Raw genomic sequence first — 21866 nt, 5'->3', positions numbered from 1 at the left:
TACGGCTTATAGCCGCTTAACAGAGAATTGTCCAACAAAAACGGTTTGATTTTGTTTGGAAATGGGTGGGCTGCCCTTCAAACCGTCCCATTTCTAGTGTGGAAAATAAACCAAGAACCGCACTGGGGGGACCAACTTGCCCAGCCTCTTCACCATTGTCTCTGTTGGTGACAGCGGTGGCCAGCCTATAGAGGCCGCCGCCGTCCCAGCTAAGAGAGAGCGGGTAGCCTGCTCGACCCCCTAACCGAGAGAGCCTGGCGTCGGGACGGGATGCTCGTCACAGCACGATTGCACCCCCCTCGCAGGGGCCCTCTTGGGCCTTCTCAATCTTCCTAGCTGACCAGGTACCAAAAGACTGGAGCCATAGGTCTAGGGTTTCATGTGAATTGAACTTGGGCTCCAACCTCTCCGGACCTCCATTTCGAAACCCGAGTGTTGAACGAGAATAGTACCGCCTTCCCTTCCTGAGGTCTCCTGGATGACCGCGGGATAACAGATGACGTACTCATTTGGGGAGAGGGAGAAGTCCTTTGTAAACGGCGATAGCCACACGGCTCAGTTGGGGCAGCCCATGTCAAAGAGTTTGACCTGGCCGTCGGGTTACTACTGCCTTCCCCACCACCCTCCAGGAAAAGAGGGTTGACTTACCCATCAGCTTTGTCCTTTCATTTCTAGGTACCCTCAGATCCGTCCAGTAGCGACAAAGGTTTCCAGGTGAAGGCCATAGTTGTCAGAGCAAATAAACCCTGGGTTGATAGGACACCGGGCCGGCCGCCGGGCCGCGGGTAAATTGATCTGTGCACAGCGGTGGTGCTCAGACCTGATCCCAGAGCCACGTGACGGGGCCTCTCCCTGGCTGGGGCACACAACTCATTAGCTTGCAGCCGTCCACTCGAGTCTGGCTAGTGAGGTCCTGCTAAAAGAGCAGCAGCTTCATGCGGTATCCTGGATACGAGGGCTCAGGGCAGGTGGCCTGGGAGCCCAGAGGATTGTGGGCTTCCTGGCAGGTTAGGGTCTGAACGAAGACACTCATTTGTTGGCCACACCTTCTTTCTTCCTCCTCCGGTTTTGGAAGGGAGCTGCCTCAGTCGCCTGAAGGAGCAGGGCCCCAACGGCCAGGTTTACCAGCGTGCGATATTAGGTCCCCAGGGTGAGCATATGGAACCTTCCGGTTGGCTCCCAAGGAAGCGGTCGCTTTTGATTGATGGGTCCTAGAAAGGCCACGAAAGGTTTTCAGGTCCCACCTTACATCTGTGGGCGGCTGGAATGACCCCTGTTTGAAGTTTAACAGATGAGTTATTTAAAAGTTGTCACCGGGAGGCCTGCTCTGACCCCAGCCAGCTCCCTCTTACCAAGTAGACCACGTGTGGGCAGGCCCCGCCTACCCCCAGCTCTCTGCTGGACATGACTTGTAGGAGAACAGTGTAGTGTGTTTTCTGGTGGCAAATGCCGTTCCGTGTGTTTGAAAACTTTCTTAATCAAGGTAATAAAACACTGAATAAATTACTGCTCTGCTTACCGGGAGCAGTTCATATTAATATTTTAATACACCAAAGAAGTCAGATTAATAACAGTGATTCTAATGCAAACCGTTGACACAGAATACCTTCCTCGAAGGGGGAAGGGTAGACTTGTTTTATTTAGTTCTTGAGACGCGTAGGCGGCAGTGTGTGGTATGTCGGATGCTCATCTTTAACTTCGGTAAACCCGTAAATATCATATCGATCCCGCTCCGAGGGGGGTGGAGCGAGGCAACATATAGGGCGGGGGTTGTTTGAAGAATTTCGTGTCCCTTCTTGATGTTTTCTGTGGTGCAAAGAGTGTCTCTTTTACCCTACTTACCCTGCAAGCAGGAGCGTGGGAGGACCTGGCTAACCTAACCGGCCACCCCTCCCTCTCTACGTGAAGGAATGTTCTCCGGCTGATTTAATCTCTGCGCGGCGGTCGTCCATGCTTTCATCCAGACTTGCGTTGTTCTCCACTACCACCTACTGAATGGGCCCGTTCAATCTTTGTCACACATGCCCTCGCCCCCTCACCGACACGTCCACCGTCTGCCCACCCCGCGGTGGCTCTCGGGCCCGGGGGGCGGGGGGTGCGCCTTTGAAAGAAGGCACTGACGGGCTCTGGAGAGGTCACCCTTGGAAGGTTCGCCGTGTGATGATGGATGATGGCATCCCTCTCCCCCTCTCCCCGCAGGAAGTGGTCTTGTACTGCCTGGAGAACAAGATTTGTGACGTGAACCATCGAGACAACGCGGGTTACTGTGCCCTGCACGAGGCTTGTGCCAGGGGGTGGCTCAACATTGTGCGACACCTCCTTGAATATGGCGCGGACGTCAACTGCAGTGCCCAGGACGGAACCAGGTCAGTGGCGGTGGTTCTCAGGGCATGTGGAAAACCCCCAGAAGGAAAGATGGATAGAGACTGATATGTAAGCACGCAGACGGCAGAGTCCTCGGATGGAATGGAACAGACCTTTCTGGCAAATTTAGATAGAACGTTAACAGTTAGTAACGTTCCCCTGGACAGAAGTCCCTGAAAATGTCGGAGCCTTCACGAATAATCGCAGGTGTTGCCTTTGAAGACCCTGGACTTATTGTCAGCAGTTTTTCTTAACGTGTCTTTTATTTTTGACGGAGAGCACGAGCGGGGGAGGGGCAGATAGAGAGGGATACAGAGGATCCCAAGCAGGCTCCTCCCTGACAGCAGAGAGCCCGATGCGGGGCTCGAACTCACGAACCGTGAGATCATGACCTGAGCCGAAGTCGGATGCCCCATGTCAGCACGTATTAAAGCACTGTATTTAAAATACACGTGAGTTGAAAGTCCCAGGAGTACAGACAGAGGGCCAGAGGCCACTGGCTCCGTAGGACCCGCTTTGTCCACTCACATCCCCAGGCCTGTCCCCTACCCTGCCCTTGACCTCGGTTTGTTGGTCAGAGGCCCAGGTCTGAGTCAGCCCAAGCATCTTCCTGGTTGTGTGCGTGGGATGCCACCAGGAGGCGGGGCATAGGGCTTTCCTGACAGGCATAAAATTAGCAAAACTGAAAGGTATTTGGTGTTTCGTGATTTCCAAATAGCCTTCCCTCAGGACGGGACTGTGGGCAACCGCCTGACCCCAGTGGACACCGGCCGGAAGAGTGTGTACCCTCCCAAGGTCTCACCCCAGGGACTCTGCTTCTGGGCCAGAGGTTTGATCATTGATCTCTAAGCTGCTGACATGCGCCTTTCAGGAAAGGCTCCACTTCGTACCTAGTTTCTTTTTGAAAAAAGGAGTAGGCTTGGGCCAGCTGGGTGGCTCAGTCGGTTAAGCGCCTGACATCGGCTCAGGTCACGATCTCGCGGTTTGTGAGTCCGAGCCCCGCGTCGGGCTCTGGGCTGACGGCTCAGAGCCTGGAGCCTGCCTCGGATTCTGTGTCTCCCTCTTTCTGCCCCTCCCCCACTCTCTCTCTCTCTCTCTCTCTCTCTCTCTCTCAAAAAGAAACATTTAAAAAAAGGAATAAGCTTTTCTTTTTTCTTTTTTTAATGGTATAACAATTGCTTGGTGTTTTGGCTTCCATAATGGTGCGATTCCCCGCCCCCGCCCACCCCTCCCCCCCCCATAAATTCTCTTTTTCCAGTCTGTCACTGCTTAAGTTCATTGAAAATGATTTCCTTTGGGCTTGAGTTCCTCCTGGGGTCCTGGCTTAAAAATAGACTTGCAGTTGAGAATTAGGCCTGAAATGTGTCCCTTCACCTGCCTTGTAAGGGGTTAAGTACAGACATCACAACAGAGTGCTTCGTTGCTTGACCTCGGGCCACTCACGGTGCCTCAGTTCCCCTGTCCGGAATGGCAGAGGCAGGCACACACCTTGGTGAAATGGCCCCCCCGGGAAGCTTGGCCCGCGCGTATCCAGTCTTGCACGTTGTCAGAGGCAAGCACACGTGTCATCCCGCCGCGTGTCTCTCCTAGACCTCTCCACGATGCCGTCGAGAACGATCACTTGGAAATCGTCCGTTTGCTCCTCTCTTATGGTGCTGACCCCACTTTGGCTACGTACTCAGGTAGAACCATCATGAAAATGACCCACAGCGAGCTTATGGAAAAGTTTTTAACAGGTACGACAGAGTTCAAGACGTGGGCTTACTACTCAACCATTTAGATGGCTTCTTCGCGCGTTTCTGTCCAGGGAATACCACTCGGTCGTGGGGCCCACCCTCGTTTACCTTAAGTCATACTTCCTGGGGAAAGTGAGTCTATCAGAGAAGGGATACGAAATTCAAAGACAAGATACACACTCTTAATTTGCTTGCGAGGGCTGAGAAAATGCGTAGCTGGCCCGTCTAGGTTTTTTGGTGGGCTCCAGGGGCAGTGAGGGTGGCCCGTCTGTCCGGAAGGCAGGTGGACAGGTATGCAGGTCCTGGTCTGATGTGGCAGAGAACTGGGTGTTGGCAGCAGGGCACAAAGGGGGCGCTGTGGGATAGCCGGGAAGTCGCATGCCAGGCCTGACGGTAAAATGCCCCCGAAAGCGGCCAGCATTTGATTCTCCCCAGCGGGTTTTATCTTGGTTTTCTCCCTCCAGATTATTTAAATGACCTACAGGGTCGCAGTGACGAAGATTCCAATGGCTCCTGGGAGTTCTATGGCAGCGCTGTGTGCGGTGAGCCGTTGTTCCTTGTGGTTCGGTGGGAAGTGAAGGAGTTTTCTGTGCTGTGGGCGAGGGGCGGTGGGCAGTGGGCGCCACGAGCAGGGCCGACTTGGGAAAGAGTTTTTCACGGCGTCCTCTTTCGACAAGAGCTGATACCTCGCGGTGGCTTATTGATTTCTCTCTCTCTCGTTTGCCCTGCATTAGAGCCAGATGATGAAAGCGGATATGACGTTTTGGCAAACCCCCCGGGGCCGGAGGACCAGGATGACGACGATGAGGCCTACAGCGACGTGTTTGAATTTGAGTTCTCAGAAAGCCCCCTCTTACCGTGTTATAACATCCAAGTGTCCGTCGCTCAGGGGTGAGCATTGAGCATGGCCATCACGTGCTCGTGGACTAGTTAGGCTGCTCGGCGGCAGGAGTTAGAGACGCCTTTAAGCAGATGGCGGGTGGGTGGGTAGGTGAGTGGATTCCTCGAAGCCCACGAAGCCCACAGCAGGCCTTTCCCAGAAAAGGCGTGGAGGTTGGGAACACAGCACCCCTGGAGCCCAAGGGACGTTGAATTCAGTGACCGGAACTTCACAGAAGAGTCCGCAACTTGGATCCTTGGGTCACTAAACTCTTTGGAAAGGGGTCCTCCTTAGGAGTCGCCCCGTCCCGCCCCCGCCCCGCTCCAACAGGCCACCGTAGGGACCTTCCAAGGCATTTGAGGTCTGTTGGCCTATACCCATATGGCCCCTTCTCGTGTGAACTGGGAAACGCGTCCCAGGGCACCTCGGGTCTCGCGTGTCCTCAGATTTGGTCAGATCCAGTCTTTCCCCCGCGGCCAGGCCACTGAGCTGCAACTGACCTATCCCTCGGGGGGTGCGTACATGTCAGGAAACTGTTCTGCTGAAATGTTGACAGAGGTGCTTAACGAGTAACATCCTCCTCACGTATGCTGCGGGTGTACAGAAGGACTGTAACACCTTCCCTCTCAAAAGCGTCACTCCCCAAAGCACTGAGGGGTGGGGGGAGGGGGAAGAAAGCCAGCCAGCCTTCTGGGTGTCTAACGCTCCGTTCATGGGGGTTGGAGGAGACGAGAGACCAAAGAGGCCTCTGCGTCACTGTCAGGCTGGGAGACCGAAGGCTTCCCGCGGTGACGGCAGCGAGGCACTCCCTTGGAGAGTGGTGACCCGAGGTGTGGCCAGAGCTGAGCGAGCAGGTGTTTCACCTGGAAGGTTCTGGCAGCACTGAGATCCCCACCCCTCCCAAGAGAAGGCTCTTTCAGAGGTGCGGTCCCTGCTTCCGTTTAAATCGTCTCTAGACGGTCTCTTCCTAAATCCAGCCGAGTCCAGAGTTGTCGCCGCGTAAAAGTAGATGTCGCAGGGCTGGTGAGACCCGGGGCGGGGGCAGAAGTAACCGCTGGCCTGGCCCAGGGACTCGGCTCCTTGGGGGGGGGGGGGGGGGGTGCGGGGAATAGCGGGGAACGCTTTTCAGTTGGCCGCAGCCTCGAACCACTCTCCCCTCTCACGCGCAGGCCTCGAAACTGGCTGTTGCTCTCGGACGTGCTCAAGAAACTGAAGATGTCTTCCCGCATATTCCGGTGCAACTTCCCAAATGTGGAAATCGTCACCATCGCAGAGGCAGAGTTTTACCGGCAAGTTTCGGCAAGTCTCCTGTTCTCTTGCTCCAAAGACCTGGAAGCCTTTAACCCCGAAAGCAAGGAGCTCTTAGACCTGGTGGAGTTCACCAGCGAGCTTCAGACTCTGCTGGGCTCGTCCATGGAGTGGCTCCACCCCGGCGACATGGGCTCGGACGACTACTGGTGAGCTCGCCGGGCCCTCCATGTACAGTGTGGTATAGTGTTAATCTTTGTGCATATGTGTCATAATATGACTATTTCTGTAAAGAAAGGACACTATTACATACGAAAATATCTCTTCTTTATATAAGAGAAACGGCTCCAGTCAGAAGGACTTAGAAAACACGATTTCGTTGCTGTCGTTCTTTTCTTTCTAAACGTCTCCGTCAGTTTTTATGAAGTTGTTCTAACGTTTCTTTACTGTTTCGATGCACACACGCTTTGGGATACGTTCGTTTTTACTGGGACTGTTTGTTTTGTTCCATTTCTCTTTTAAGGAGAAAACAAACAATGAGGAAACGGAGTTCCACACTTGGACACGACGTCACACAGAGCTCCCTCGTCGGAGGCCACGACTCTTGCGAGTGTGGTCCGAGCCACGCGGCTGGTTTCGGGGAGTGAGTTGGGTGAAGGCGCTTGGCTATTGTTGTACCTTTATGTTTTGTTTACAGAGTACCTGCTCGGGCCAGGTCAATGCTATTGGATGTAATCCAGTAGTGTGTAATATAAATTCAAACCATATCCACACACAACAACTAATTGTATGAAACTTTTATATCCTAATTTAAAAAGCTGTGAAATTAGTTTTCACGCATCAAACCGGATTGTTTATATGTTTAAACATTTTATGCTCTTATTTAAAGAAGACTGAGCTATTTTTTTCTGTACCCTGTAAAATATTGAGAACTAACATAATAATGTCGAGGTTGCTTGGAAATGTACATAAAACTAAAATTTTCTGAATTGTGTGTTTATGTTTGAAATCTGTGTTTTAACTTTGTAAGTAAATTCTCTGCCTTTGTATTTATATTTTACAAAAATTTTCTTAAAAGGCAATAAACCTGTTGCGGAAAGGAGAAAATTGGAGCATCTTGTGTCCTGTGTATTCCTGAAACACATCACTTTTGTCGCGCAAGTTTTTTAAGTGACCACGATGGTCCGTTCCCTACAGATGACTTCAGGGGAATATATGGTCTCTGTATAAACCGGGGCAAATTGGAGGATTTCAGGGCAGTTACACTCAGAATCCAGTTTGCAGTCCTAGGGGCGCCTGGGTGGCACAGTTGGTTAAGCATCCGGTTCTTGATTTCAGCTCAGGTCATGGTCCCACGGCTCGTGAGACCGAGCCCCAAGTCTGTGCTGGGAGCGCAGAGCTGCTTGGGATTCTCTCTCTCCCTCCCTCTCTTTCTGCCTCTCCCCTGCTTGTGTGCATACTCTCTGTCTCAAAAAATAAACGTCCAAAAAAAAAAAAAAAAAAAAAAGAATACAATTTGGAGTACTATTCTAACATCTCAATTCGTGGACATATAGTTTGATGTCTCTCGGATCCTTCTCTTCCCCATTTTCTTGGATGCCCTCGTATGGTCGTACGTTGTCTTTGGCCTTGATGGAACGTGGTAGCTCCATCATGGCCAACCCTTTATCTTTAAGGAGTGGTCCTTCCAGAAACCGAGCTGTCCCTTCTCCCTCCGGGCCTCATGTTTTCCATTATCTTTTACCGCTCTTAGTTTTTCTAGCAGTATCCATGCTGGGTTCTATCGGTCGGCACCCAGTTTCTGTCCCACATCCTTTTATGGCCTTCCCTCGTTGCAGAGGCCAGAAGGCTGAAAGCTACCAGACTCTCTTGCAGCTAGGATCTGAATGCCCCTTCGGTTTGGAAGGCAGAGTGAGGTAGAGACCTCTTCTTGCTCTAGTAATGGCTGATAAAAGAGGTCATCCAGACACATTGGCCAGTTGGAGTGACTAGACCAAACAGACTTCCAACATGGGGTCTTTAGAAGCATCAGTGGTTGCCGAGGTCCGTTTTCTGACGCCTGGATGACAACCCCGGCAGATTGTTCTGGAACCCAGTGGTCCCCCCCCCACCACCACCACCCCGAAAGACTCTATGAGCACACGATTCCTTGTATCAAATCCATTTGTGCTCAGAATGCCCTGAGTACTTTCCAGGCCTGCCTCGGACTCTGAGAACACGAAGGCAGAACAAGATGGGAGGCGGCTCCGGAGACCAGGAAGAGGTCATGGAGCTGATGTACTTGATGAACGGGGGGAGTCGCCAAGGCTTAGCAGCAGGAGGGAAAATCAAGGGGTGGCCGGGAAGGGGGAAATCCAGCGCCGTTGGCTAACCCGGTAGGTGGAATGAGAGAGCCCCTTTGTTGGGGAAGACCTGGAATACCAGATGACGTTTGGGATGTATTCTGAAGACAGAAGGCAGCCAAGGACTGTGTTTGATCCATTCTTCTCTTAGAAAGAAACCCACTTTCAGGACACCTGGGTGGCTCAGTCGGTTAAGCGTCTGACTCTTGATTTTGGCCCAGGTCATGATCCCAGGGTCGTGGGATCAGACCCCTGCATCAGGCTCCCCGCTGAGTGTGGAGCCTGCTTGAGACTCTCATTCTCTCTCTCTCTCTGCCCCTCTCCCGCTCGAACCTGTACGCGACCTCTCTCTCAAAAATAAAGAAATGAACATTAAAAACAAAAGGAAGAAGAAACTCACCTTTGTTGTGAAGAGGACAATCCAAGCGTTTCAGAGAAACCGGCTCCCGTCACCCCTCCCAAGGCAAGTCTTCCTCCCATCCCCCATTCTGGTATGAAAACGACTGTTAATAGTTTGCCAAATTTTTGTCTTTTCGGAAGTCACTTCAAACAGCAGGTGAGAGTGGCAAGAAGCAAACAGCAAGACCTGTCAAACAGGCCCCGTGGAAGTAATTTAAGCAAAAGAGTAGTGAGCTTCAACTACTAAAAAGGCTGCAAGGGGCTCCCGGGAGCCCAAATTAAAGCAGCAATCATAATAACTCCAGGGCGTTCAGCTCTTTGTACTTGTGTTTGGGCTGGAGGCAAAGGGAGGCCCTGAGGCCAGCTGAGGTTCCATCCTGGATGAAGGTCATTTCTATGAATTCAGCCAAGAAAACAGGTGGGAGCCACAGGTTTAAGGGGGTGGATGGGGAAGTGAGGAGCTTGGGTTGGGAGACTTTCAAGAGGGTGGTTCATGCACTTGAAAGGGGGGTATTAGTATAAAGAACATTCATTGGGGCGCCCCGGTGGCCCAGTTGTTTGAGTGTCCTACTCTTGGTTTCGGCTCAGGTCATGATCCCAGGGTCATGGGATCGAGCCCCACGTCGGGCTCCATGCTAAGTGTGGAGCTTGCTTGGGATTCTCTCTCTCCATCCCTCCGCCCCTCTCCCCAGATCGCACACTTGGTCTCTCTCTCTCTCTCTCAAATAAATTGAAAAAAGAAAATGTATTGGGGCACCTGGGTGGCTCAGTTGATTAAGCGTCCGACTCTGGCTCAGGTCATGATCTTGCAGTTTGTGAGTTTGAGCCCCACATCCGGCTCTCTGTTGTCCGCGTAGAGCCCACTTTGTATCCTGTCTCCCTCTCTGTCCCTCCCCAGTTCACGCACGCGTGTTCTCTCTCTCTCTCTCTAAAAAATAAACATTAAAAAAAAATAATAAATACCTAAATCTTTGAAAAGTCATTAAAAAATTTATTGAGGGGTGCCGGGGTGGCTCAGTCGGTTAAGCGTCCGACTCCTGGTGTCACTCTTGGTTTCTGCTCTCATCGTGATCTCTCGATTCGTGAGATCGAGCCCCACGTCAGGCCCTGCACTGACAGTGCGGAGCCTGCTTGGGATTCTCTCTCCCTCTATCTCTGCCCCTCTCACGCGCTCTCTTTCTCCCAGAGAAATAAACATTAAAAACATAAAGAACAGGGGTGCCTGGGTGGCTCAGTCGGTTGAGCGGCCAACTTCGGCTCAGGTCATGATCTCGCGGTCCGTGAGTTCGAGCCCCGCGTCGGGCTCTGTGCTGACCGCTCAGAGCCTGGAGCCTGCTTCAGATTCTGTGTCTCCCTCTCTCTGACCCTCCCCCGTTCATGCTCTGTCTCTCTCTGTCTCAAAAATAAATAAACGTTAAAAAAAAATTAAAAAACAAAAAACATAAAGAACATTTGTCAAGCCACCACCGTGTGTTTGGAAACGCGGAGGAAGAAGGGCTGAAGAATGGACCCGGAGTAGAGACGAGATAGTGAGTGTGTGTGTCAAAGCTCCCCGAGGGAATCGAGAGGGACCATAGGAATAGACCACGTAGCACCAGGCGTGCAGGACCATAGTGCAAATACGATGTAAGATACAGAGATCACAATCGCTGTAGTGGGATGGCAGGTAGAAATTCACGCATTGCGCATCACGGGTGGAGATCAGAAGTGTGGTTCCTTCCACTTGTGAAGGTGTCCCTACATATGTCCTAGCCTCCCTCTCCTGGCCAAAAAATGTGGTTGTGGTAGCTGTAGCCAGAGTGACCACCCCGGACCCCCGGACCGTGAAGCGTGGAAGTCAAGCACTCAATGTATTTGTTGGGTGGGTCCTGGGTCCCTGAGGACCTGGTGTGACAGAGCCACCACCCCAGCCCTGTCCCGCCCTTCCTGGCTTTTATGGCTCAGAAAAATAAGCGAGTACGTTGAGGCCACTGTTATTTTGAGGTTTTCTACTGCTCCAGCCAAACCCGATCTTCATACACTTACCACCTGTGTGAACTTGGGCCTCACACGTGTTAACAGTAAAGGACCAGAAGCATCCAAGTCTCTGCCTCCTGTGCTCTGGGTGAATTCACGGTGGTGCATCCGTGCAAGGAACTGAGGACCAGCTCTCTGAAACTGCTTTAGAATGTTCTTCAGAGTGTATCATTAAATGAAAAAAACAAGGTGAAGAAAAGTACGCGTGGCTTCCTACTGTATAAGATGGGGAAGGGGAGTTAAGTCTATACGTCTATCTGCTTTATTTTTAACAATGAAACACCTCCGGGGCGTCTGGGTGGCTCAGTCGGTTAAGCATCCAACTCTTGGTTTCGGCTCAGGTCATGATCTCAAGGGGGCTTGAACTCACAAAACCTCGCGCTGTTTCTGTCTCTCTCAAAATAATCTTAAAGAAATAAAATGGGGCGCCTGGGTGGCTCAGTCGATGGTCATCCGGCTTCAGCTCAGATCATGATCTCATGGTTCGTGAGTTCAAGCCCTGCATCGGGCTCTGTGCTGTTGGCGTGGAGCCCACTTGGGATCCTCTGTCTCCCTCTCTGCTCCTCCCCTCCCCTCAGAAAGAAAGAAATATTAAAAAAAATTTTTTTCATAAAAAACATAAAATGCATTAAAAAAATGTAAAACATACAAGTAAGTCAAATAAAAATGAAAAACCTCCTCTGCGAAAATGGTTACATCTGGGGAAAATAGAGCCGGCCGCAAGGGAAAGAGGATGGAAGCTGTCCATCTCTGATTTAACTTCTTGTATCGATTTGACTTTAGAGTTTACACAGTTTTAAACTGAAAGCAATGCCTATGAATCAAAAAGCAAAACGAAACAAACCCAACTTGTATCCAGTTGGTGGCACAACCACTCAGAAAAGAACTGTCACAAGCGTCTGTAAAACACAGTCGATTGATTATATAATCCTTGGTGGATTAATCCTGACGACAGAAAAGGGCAAAAAACATTTCAGGTTGTTTTCAATAATCCCATCCTTGGTGCGAGTGTCCGCATTGTTATTCCGAGCCGGTCCTGTGTGCGTTGTGAGATAAAGCAAAAAGCGGCTGTTGCTGAGAACTGAGATTTTCTGCAGGGGAGAAAGGGGACGCAAAGGTAAGATGGGCGCGGTTGAATACAAATTATGTAGTCCTGCCCTTGAATTAGAAGTATTGCTGTGAAGTCATGATGAGCTCGATCTTAAAAAAATATTTCATAGCTCTGTCCTCTGAAAAGTCCTAGAAACGATGACCTACAGAAATGAGCACCACCAGATCCCAGACTGTGGTTTCTAACTACCTTATCTGGCTAGGAGGAATTGAGGTTCTTTTGAGAGAAATTGCTGATTGCGGCGTGCAGAGGGAGAGAGTTGGAGGGGGGTGTGGACGTACACAATAAGCTGGTGGGGCTATGTCAAAAAGACCAGCCACCAACTTGGAGAAGCCCCCACACGATAAATGCGGGCTGCTTTGAGCATCAGCGAGGATAGCGTCAATGAATATAAAACTCACGGATACGTTCAAATCGGGAGTTCATCACAGCAGGCAGGCACAAACTCACTGAATCCCCCGGGGGGAGTGTTGGGGAAAACCTCATCATCTGAAAACGGGCAAAGGGAAAAAATCCAGCCTTCCCCCTGCCTTTCCTATATGAAGGGAAATGTTTTGCTCTACGACAGCATTCTAGCATCTGAAGACATTACAGAATGTTACCAGTGTGTAACCCTTAATGAAATAGTGGATCTAGGCGGTGATCATTTATGAATGTCAACATTACCAAAAAGAAAGGAAAAGAAGAACAACCAGGCATGGTGTGCCTCCTTTCTCTCCTATGAAGTTGTCTTGCCAAGAATTTGAACCCGAAAACTGATCAAGGCTCTAGAGCCGTGCTGCCCGATAGAAATATAACGTGAGCCACGTACATAATTCAGAATTTTCTAGTAGCTACATTTTATTTATGTATTTATTTTTTCATGTTTACTTTTGAGAGAGAGACAGAGACAGAGAGAGACAGAGCACGAGCATGAACGGGAGAGGGACAGAGAGAAAGGGAGATACAAAATCCAAAGCACGCTCTAGGCTCTATCAGCACAGAGGCCGACGTGGGGCTCGAACCCATGAACCGTGAGATCATGACCTGAGCCGAGGTCTGACGCTCAATCAACTGAGCCACCTAGGCTCCCCTAATAGCTACATTTTAAAAAGTGAAGAGAGGGACACCTGCGTGGCACATCTGACTTCAGCTCAGGTCCTGATCTCATGGTTCATGAGTTTGAGCCCCACATTGGGCTCTGAGCTGACAGTGCAGAGCCTGAGATTCTGTCTCTCCCCCTCTCTGCCCCTCCTGCTCTCTCTCTCTCTCTCTCAAAATAAATAAATAAAACTTCAAATAAATAAATAAATAAGTAAATAGTGAAGAGAAACAGGCGAGGTAAATATTTATATTTCAACTCAATGTACCGAGCGTATTGCCATTTCAACATGCGATCAATACAGAAATTATTAATGAGATATTTCACCTTTTTTTGGTACTGCGACTTGGAAAAATAAATCCAATGGTATATTTTACACACACAGTGCTTTTCCGTTTGGACTGGCCACAATTGCAAGTGCTCAACGGCCGCAGGTGGCTAGGGTCTAACATACTGGACAATGAACGTCTAGATATATTCACAATTTACAGGAATTATAGGAGACAGAGCATGTTAGGACACCGTGGGCGTGTATTCAGCAAAAGCCAGACCGAGACTCTGCCAGGAACATGGCTTAGTTTCTTCAAATAAGTTGTGAGGGGAAAAGTAGGTGACGGGGCAACGTATTGACCGAAAGACCGAAGATGAACGCTATGCGTTGAAGAATATGGATCTCGGAGTCTCAATTGAACAGAAAAGCTAAAAAACAAAATGTGTGTGAAAACTAGGGGCGCCTGGCTGGCTCAGTCGGTAGGGCGTGCAACTCTTGATCTCCGGGTGGTGAGTTCGAGTTCCATGCTGGGCGTGGAATTTACCTAAAAATAGATGGATAGATAGATAGATAGATAAAGAAAAAGTCTGAAAAAATGTATTTGTGAAAAACAGGGAAATAGGTACACTGAACATTTTTTGATAGCGTCCTTAGCTTTTAGTAATATATGCTAAAATATTTATGAGTGAAATAACAAAATATCTGGGATTTGCATCAAAATCATCCAGTAGGAAGGGAGAGGAAGACGTATAGATAAGTCTGCTCAGCAGCTGGTAATTGTTGAAACTGGTGATGGGTACATGGCGGGGTGATTTCTATTATACTCTCTTCTCATTTTTGGTTATGTTTAAGTTTTTCTATCATAAAAAACTTTTTATGGGGCACCTGGAGGGTTCAGTCAGTAGATCATGTGACTCTTAACTTTTTAAAATTTTAATGTTTATTCATTTTTGAGAGGGGGGTGGGGCGCAGAGGGAGAGAGGGAGACACAGAATCTGAAGCAGGCTCCAGGCTGCCCGGAGCCCGACATGGGGTTCGAACTCACAAACTGTAAGATCATGACCTGAGCCGAAGTCTGACGCTTAACCTACTGAACCACCCAGGTGCCCCTAGAGCATGTGACTCTTGATCTGAGGGTTGTGAGCTCAAGCCTCACACTGGGCGTGGAGATGACTTTAAAATAAAAATTAAAAACATTTTTAAAATTTTTGTTAGTGTTTATTTATATTTGAGAGAGAGAGAGAGAGAGAGAGACAGTGTGCTAGCAGGGGAGGGTAGAAAGAGAGGAGACAGAATCTGAAGAAGGCCCCAGGCTCTAAGCTGTCAGCACAGAGCCTGATGCGGGGCTCAAACTCACAAACCGTGAGATCATGACCTGAGCTGAAGTTGGATGCTTAACCGACTGAGGCACCGGGCTCCTCTGTTTAAAAAAAGTTGTATACTTGGGGCGCCTGGCTGGCTCAATCAGTAAAACATGTGACTCTTGATCTCAGGGTTGTAAGTTTGAGCCGCATGTTGGGTGTAGAGGTTACGTTTAAAAAAACAAATAAATAAATAAAATTTAAAAAATTAAATTAAATTAAAAAGTTGTATACTTTAAAAAAAAAAAAAAAAAAGGATCCTGAAATGAGCCTGACCCTTCACACACAGTTTGCAAATTTCTGCAAACTAGATTTGTGTTTGTCTTATCTCTACCATCTGGCAATGACCTGTTCACTGGGAAAACACAGAGAAATCATGGCAAATGCTAGCTCTCAATGGCATAGGCTGGAGGGGTCAGGGACGGGGCAAGACTTCCCTGTGTCTGGCCAATTAGATAGTTTTAAGTGGTTTAAATATCCCAAGTCCAAAAACCAAAAATAAAAATAAATGAATAAGGACAAATGCTGAATTTGAACATAAGCAGGAACAAATGGAACTTTGTATCACATCGATACCACCGCAGAGAAAAGAAATTAACCAGCAGAGAAAAGAAATTAACCTGTTTTGAACATAGTGCTCAGAGTGTACATCCTTAGTGGAATGTTATTTTTTTTTATTTTAAAGTTTGTTCACTTATTTTGAGAGAAAGAGAGTTCCAGTGTGTGTGCCCACGTGAGCAGGGGCGGGGGCAGGGGGTAGGGGCAGAGAGAGCATCCCCAGCAGGCTCCATGCTAACGACACGGGGCTCAAACTCAAGAACCGTGAGGTCATCCGTGGCCTGAGCCAGAATCAAGAGTCGAGTGCTTAATTGACTGAGCCCCCCAGGCACGACCTTAGTGGAACACATTCTAAGGCCAAAGATAACTACAAAGATATCTTGAACTTTACTTAGCAGATCTCTTGTAGTGGGATTTGTATTGTAATCCTGAAAATATTTTATTTGCATCATTGGAAAGAGCAAACAAATGTATTTGGGGATGTCGGAAACCACTGTGTGAGAAGAGACAAGTGAATGTAGAATGCAGGGAAGAGAAAGTACCTTGTGATGTTGGATTTGCATAGTCAACTCAAGACTTAAACAAAACAAACGCTACGTGGATTTTCCAGTTCTGCCGCTAAAAAGGCCTGAAAAGCATTGACACTCCCATAACTATGAGCACATCTAGCACTAAGTTCTTGGCTTCTAACTACCATTCTCCCCGATCAAGAACCAGAGGCTGCTCGAAGAAATGGCTGATCCTGAGCCTGAAGCCGGGAACGTACAAGGTGAGCCTTGCCAGTGGAGGGACAGACCCGTACATGTGATGAGTCAGGACACAGCATCATCTTGCTAATATTCTCGTCAAACATGTGTAAGCTGAATCCAATCGGGAGGAGACGGATAAGTATGGAATGTGGGACATTCTGCAAGACAGCTGGCCTTTATTTTATTGATTGATTGATTTTTAAGGCTCATACTGCCCCTGCCCCACTGCTCCTTTCTTTATTTTTATTTTTTAATCAATGTCATGAGACACAAAAGCAGGAGGAAATGTTTTAGATTAGAGAAGATGAAGAGACAAGGCAATCGAATGCAGTTCATGATGAACCTTGGTAGAATTCTAGATCACAGAAAAAAAAATAGCTATAAAACAGTTTGGGGACTACTGGAGAAATTTTTAAAAATCGGTGGAGGGGCGCCTGGGTGGCTCAGTCGGTTGAGCGTCCGACTTCGGCTCAGGTCATGATCTCACGGTTCGTGAGTTGGAGCCCCGAGATGGGCTCTGCTGACGGCTCGGAGCCTGGAGCCCGCTTCGGATTCTGTGTCTCCCTCTCTCTCTCTGCCCCTTCCCAGCTCACACTCTGTCTCTCTTCATCTCCCTCTCAAAAATAAATAAACATTAAAAGAAATCGATCGTAATGAGGTATAATTCACGTAAAATAAAAGACACCCATTGCAAGTATACAGTTCCATGGGTTTGGTTTTTTTTAAGATTTTACTTTTTTAATATTTTTATTATTTTTTATAAAGCTCTTTTTTTTTTTAAGTTTATTTATTATGAGAGAGAGAGACAGAGCACAAGCGGGGCGGGTGCAGAGAGAGAGGGACAGAGAGAATCCCAAGCAGGTTCCGTCGCTATGTGGGGCTCAGATTTATGAACCGCGAGGTCAGGATGTGAGCCCAAGTCAAGAGCCAGACGCGTAACCAACCGAGCCACCTAGGTACCCCTAGGATTTTATTTTTAAGTAATCTCTGCACCCAACGTGTGGTTTGAACTCACAACCCCGAGATCAAGAGTCTCACGCTCCACGGCCTGAGCCAGTCGGGCGCCCTGCAATTCTACGAATTTTGACAATTTTACACCACCAGTCAAGCATCTAACATGTCCATCACCCCAAAAAGGTTCCTGGTGCCACTTTGCTTTCAAGGCCCCCCTCACCCCAGGTAGCCACTCATGTGGCTTCTATCACTGTAGAGTGAAATTGAAATAATTTGAAATAATTCACTGTAGAGTGAATTGAAACGGGAAATTGAAATAAAGACTATAAATTAGAGGGTATTATGGAATAAACACAAATTTTCTTAGTGATAGTGGCATTGCGATTACGTAGGAACGCGTTCTTATTCTGAGGAGATGTATGCTATGGTATTTAGGGGTGAGTTATCATATTGTTTGTAAGTTACTTTCTTTTTTTTAATTTGTTTTTAGTGTTTATTTATTTTTGAGAGAGAGAGAGAGAGAGAGACAGAGCATGAGCGGGGGAGGGGCAGAGAAAGAGGAGACACAGAATCCGAAACAGGCTCCAGGCTCTGAGCTGTCAGCACAGAGCCCGACGCGGGGCTTGAACTCACAGACCGTGAGATCATGACCTGAGCCGAAGTCCGGAGCTCAACCGACTGAGCCTCCCAGGCGCCCCCAGATAGCTGCTTTCTTCCCGTGTCCTCATATATGGGGGCAAAGTAGCTAGGCAGCTCTGTGATCTCTTTGAATAGGGGCACTAACCCAGCTCATCGGGGCTTGGCCTTCACGACCTAGTCCTCTCCCAAAGGCTACGCCTCCTAAGACCATCACATCAGTGTTAGGGTTTCAACGTATGAATGGGGGCGGGGCGGGGGGAGTTCATAACACCTTCCTTCCCAGAGCCCCCTGGTTTGGACAAACGGATTTCTTTTTTTTTTTTTTTTAATTTTTTTTTTTAACGTTTATTTATTTTTGAGACAGACAGAGACAGAGCATGAACGGGGGAGGGTCAGAGAGAGGGAGACACAGAATCTGAAACAGGCTCCAGGCTCTGAGCTGTAAGCACAGAGCCCAACGCGGGGCTTGAACTCACGGACCTCGAGATCATGACCTGAGCCGAAGTCGGCCGCTTAACCGACTGAGCCACCCAGGTGCCCCGACAAACGGATTTCTGACAATGGATTGGTCAGCCGAGTCCCCACCTGGGCAGATAGGTGCTGCACACAGGCAGCCGGAAGCAAGCTGCTGGCCAGAGCCGCTGTGCCGGCCACGAGGGCGCGCTGAGCACACCTTACTGGGGAGCAGAGTTCATGGAAGGTCCAAGCTGTCTCCTGCTGGATCCGGCACCACATTCGGGCCAAGGCCACACTTCCTGTGGGCTCCTCCCAGCCAGCGACTGAGCAGCGGAGGCAGGCTCAGTCTGGCCAGATGTGGGGCTCCTCCCATGGGCACCCGGGCTTAGGACCCTACCCCCCCCCCCCCCCCCCGGCGGAAGGGGAACCGCACTTAGTCCGGGCCCTACCCAGCCCTCCTTCCTTCCCCTCTCCTTCCGCAAGGGTCCCACCTGACCTTTTCCGTGAAAGAGGACGGGGGCCAGGGTTAGCAGGGGCCAGAAACGCTTTCGGAAGCCGGTGTTTTGCCTCGCCTCGCTTATATGAAAGGGAGGAAGAGAAGGAAAAAGAAGAATGGAAAGGCCCGCTCCGGACGAGTGGATGCATAAATTGGCTTACAGTCAACCGGCGAGATACTAGACCCCAGCTACACCGGCCAAGGCGGACGCACGTCACAGACGTCACGCTAACCAAAACAGAAGGTAATCTACGAAGGATGTGTATAGAGTGACACATGTATAGAAAACATTACAAATAGGCAAAACCCCATGTTTATAGTCTTAGTGGGTTTCTGACTAGTTAGTCAAGATGTGAAAACAAGAAGAGTGACACATACCTAATTCAGGATAGTTGTCAAGAAAGAAGGGAAGGGAGGGAGGAAGGAAAGAAAGAAGGAAGGAAGGGAGGGAGGGAGGAAAAAGAGCAGGCTGAGGATATGAACTTTGGAAGCAGAGGTTTCTTCTGACCGCAGCCCGGGTGGTGCTTAAAATCAAAGAAGTAAAGAGTTTCTGGTCTTCAGGCACACCCTAGGTCTACAATCCTAGAAGGAAAATCCTAAGAGTTGGCAATTAGCTCTTAGCAGCCTGGCTCTTCTCTACAGATTAATCTTGCTGGCGGGGGGGGGGGGGGGGGGAGTCTGACCCTGAACGCATTTTGGAGGCAGCTATGAGGCTGGGTGATGGGCCCAAGGCTTAACTTCGGCCTGGGCCTCCTCGGCCCCCACTCTGCTGGATTTGCAAGGTCTATACAAGGGCTAATAATGTTCCCGACCAAAGGCTAATAATGTTCCAAAGGCTTCTCTGTCAAAGGGCGCGAGTGGGAGAGGGGCAGAGAGAGAGGGAGACACAGGATCCGAAACAGGCTCCGGGCTCCGAGCCGTCAGCACAGAGCCCGACGCGGGGCCCGAACCCACGAACCGTGAGATCGTGACCTGAGCCCAAGTAGGACGCTTAACCGACTGAGCCACCCAGGCGCCCCAAAGCGGGCATTTTAAAGATATACACATTTAAGCAAAGAATCGGCTTAAGACGAGTCAGAAAGAAGCAAGGAAGCTTCCTGTCATGCCTTCCTTCCGCTGCCTCTCTCTTTCTCCATCCTTCACTTTATTCCTTCTTTCCATTCTCCCCGCCCTGGACCCTTCCCTCCGGTCCAGTTGTGATGGCGACGTAAGCCACCCCACCGTATTACATTTTGTTGCAATTCTCTGTTGATGTGCCTGTCGTCCTTCTTTAAGCAGGTCAGCTCAACCTGGGGCACCTGGGTGGCTCAGTCGGTAAAGCATCCGACGTGTGGTTCTTGGCTGCAGCCGCGATCTCACGGTTCGTGAGTTCGAGCCCCGCATCGGGCTCTGCACTGACAGTGCGGAGCCTGCTTGGGATTCTCTCTCCCTCTCTCTCTGTCTCTCTCTGTCTCTCTCTCTCTGTGCCCCTCCCCCACTCACGCTGTCTCTCTCAAAATAAAATAAATAAACTTAAAAAAGAATGATGGCCTAGCACACGCCACAACATGAACGATCCCTGAAAACCTGATGCCGAGTGAGGAAGCCAGACGTACACGAAACCCATTGAATTATACACTTTAAGTGAGTGAATTTTATGGCATGTGAGTTATATTTCAATAAAGATGTCAAAAAGAAACTTCTTGTTTGGCTGGGTCCCAAAGGCAAGCTTCCTTTAAAAGCGGGGACCGCTCAGAAGCTGTATTCCTCTTTCTGACCTACCCTGGCAAATCCCAATTGTCACTCTCCTCACATTCTTTTTGCTCCAAGTGAGTAACTGAGGCCAGCCTGTGTTCAAAGAGGCTTGGATCGGACTCCACCTTTTGTGGGAAGGGTGTCAAAGAACTTGGAGGCGTGTTTGTTGGTTTTTTTCTTTTTTTCTCTCTCTCTGAAGTTTATTTATCTGCTTTGAGAAAGAGAGAGAGCTGGAGAGGGGCGTAGAGAGAGGGAGAGAGACACAGCCCCAAGCAGGTTCCGTGCCGTCAGCACAGAGACCGACGCGGGGCTCGAGCTCACGAACTGCAAGGCCGTGACCCTCAGCGGAAATCCAGAGTCCGATGCTTAACTGACTGAGCCACCAGGCACCCTGGAGGCATGTTTTATTTACTTTTTTAATTTTTTTTAAATGTTTATTTATTTTTGAGACCGAGAGAGACAGAGCATGAGCAGGGGAGGGGCAGAGAGAGAGGGAGACACAGAATCCGAAATGGGCTCCAGGCTCCGAGCTGTCAGCACAGAGCCCGACGCGGGGTTTGAACTCGCGAACTGTGAGATCGTGACGTGAGCCGAAGTTGGACGCCCAACCGACGGAGCCACCCAGGCGCCCCTGGAGGCATGTTTTAAAGGCATCACACTTCCTCTGCCCCACATATGTTCCAAATCTTTCCAGGCGGGAAATCACCGAGGGAGTGTAAACCAAGGACCCCATTGACGTGCACGCCTGCCCTGAGGTTACCTGTGGCCTGAACGGGGTCCTGTGGAAAGGGACCGACACTGCTCTGCGTCAGGCCATGGCCCTGATGGGACGCTGGGTTGCCCGGCCCTCTGACTTTTCAGAAGCGAAGCCAGAAATCTGCGCTTTATGGGAACTCTCCCAATCGTTCGGCTTAAAAAATTCTTTTAATTTAAAAAATTTAAATTTTTTATTATACAAATGAACTGCAGGCCCACGGGGAGGGGGGAGGCAAGGTTTCGGGGAACATGCTTTCGACTTTCTTTTTCTGTGCGTGTATCTGTTTTGTTTTGTTTTGTTCTCCATCTGCTTTATAAGCAGCTTTTATTATTTTTACTTTTTTATTAGTTTACTTGTTAATGTTTATTTTTGAGAGAGAGAGAGACAGAGCACAAACGGGGGAGGGGCAGAGGGAGAGGGAGACACAGAAAATCGAAGCAGCCTCCAGGCTGTGAGCTGTCAGCGCAAACTCCGATGTGGGGCTCGAATTCTCGAACCGTGAGATCATGGTCTGAGCCGAAGTCGGACGCTTAACTGACGGAGCCACCCGAGGGCCCCTATAAGCAGCTTTTATTTTATTTTATTTTTTTTAAATTTTTTTTTCAACGTTTATTTATTTTTGGGACAGAGAGAGACAGAACATGAACAGGGGAGGGGCAGAGAGAGAGGGAGACACAGAATCGGAAACAGGCTCCAGGTTCTGAGCCATCAGCC

General features: G+C 49.4%; 1 protein-coding gene across 11 annotated transcripts in view; it reads left to right on the top strand.

Moving 5' to 3' along the window:
- Positions 1 to 7340, top strand: part of BCOR (BCL6 corepressor) — a 114058-nt gene extending 106718 nt beyond the window's left edge. For all 11 annotated transcript variants that reach the window (XM_053202242.1, XM_053202243.1, XM_053202244.1 and 8 more), the window contains 5 exons: positions 2200 to 2366; positions 3955 to 4100; positions 4565 to 4642; positions 4835 to 4991; positions 6150 to 7340. In XM_053202242.1, the coding sequence (XP_053058217.1) occupies positions 2200 to 2366; positions 3955 to 4100; positions 4565 to 4642; positions 4835 to 4991; positions 6150 to 6441 (840 nt within the window). In that variant the 3' untranslated portion in view covers positions 6442 to 7340. The remainder of the gene's footprint in view (positions 1 to 2199; positions 2367 to 3954; positions 4101 to 4564; positions 4643 to 4834; positions 4992 to 6149) is intronic.
- The last annotated feature ends 14526 nt before the right edge of the window (positions 7341 to 21866 follow it).

The sequence above is a fragment of the Acinonyx jubatus genome, chromosome X (assembly GCF_027475565.1).
Source record: "Acinonyx jubatus isolate Ajub_Pintada_27869175 chromosome X, VMU_Ajub_asm_v1.0, whole genome shotgun sequence".
Taxonomy (NCBI): Eukaryota; Metazoa; Chordata; class Mammalia; order Carnivora; family Felidae; genus Acinonyx; species Acinonyx jubatus.
Note: the sequence above shows the minus strand (reverse complement) of the source record. Positions and strands in the feature narration are given on the sequence as shown.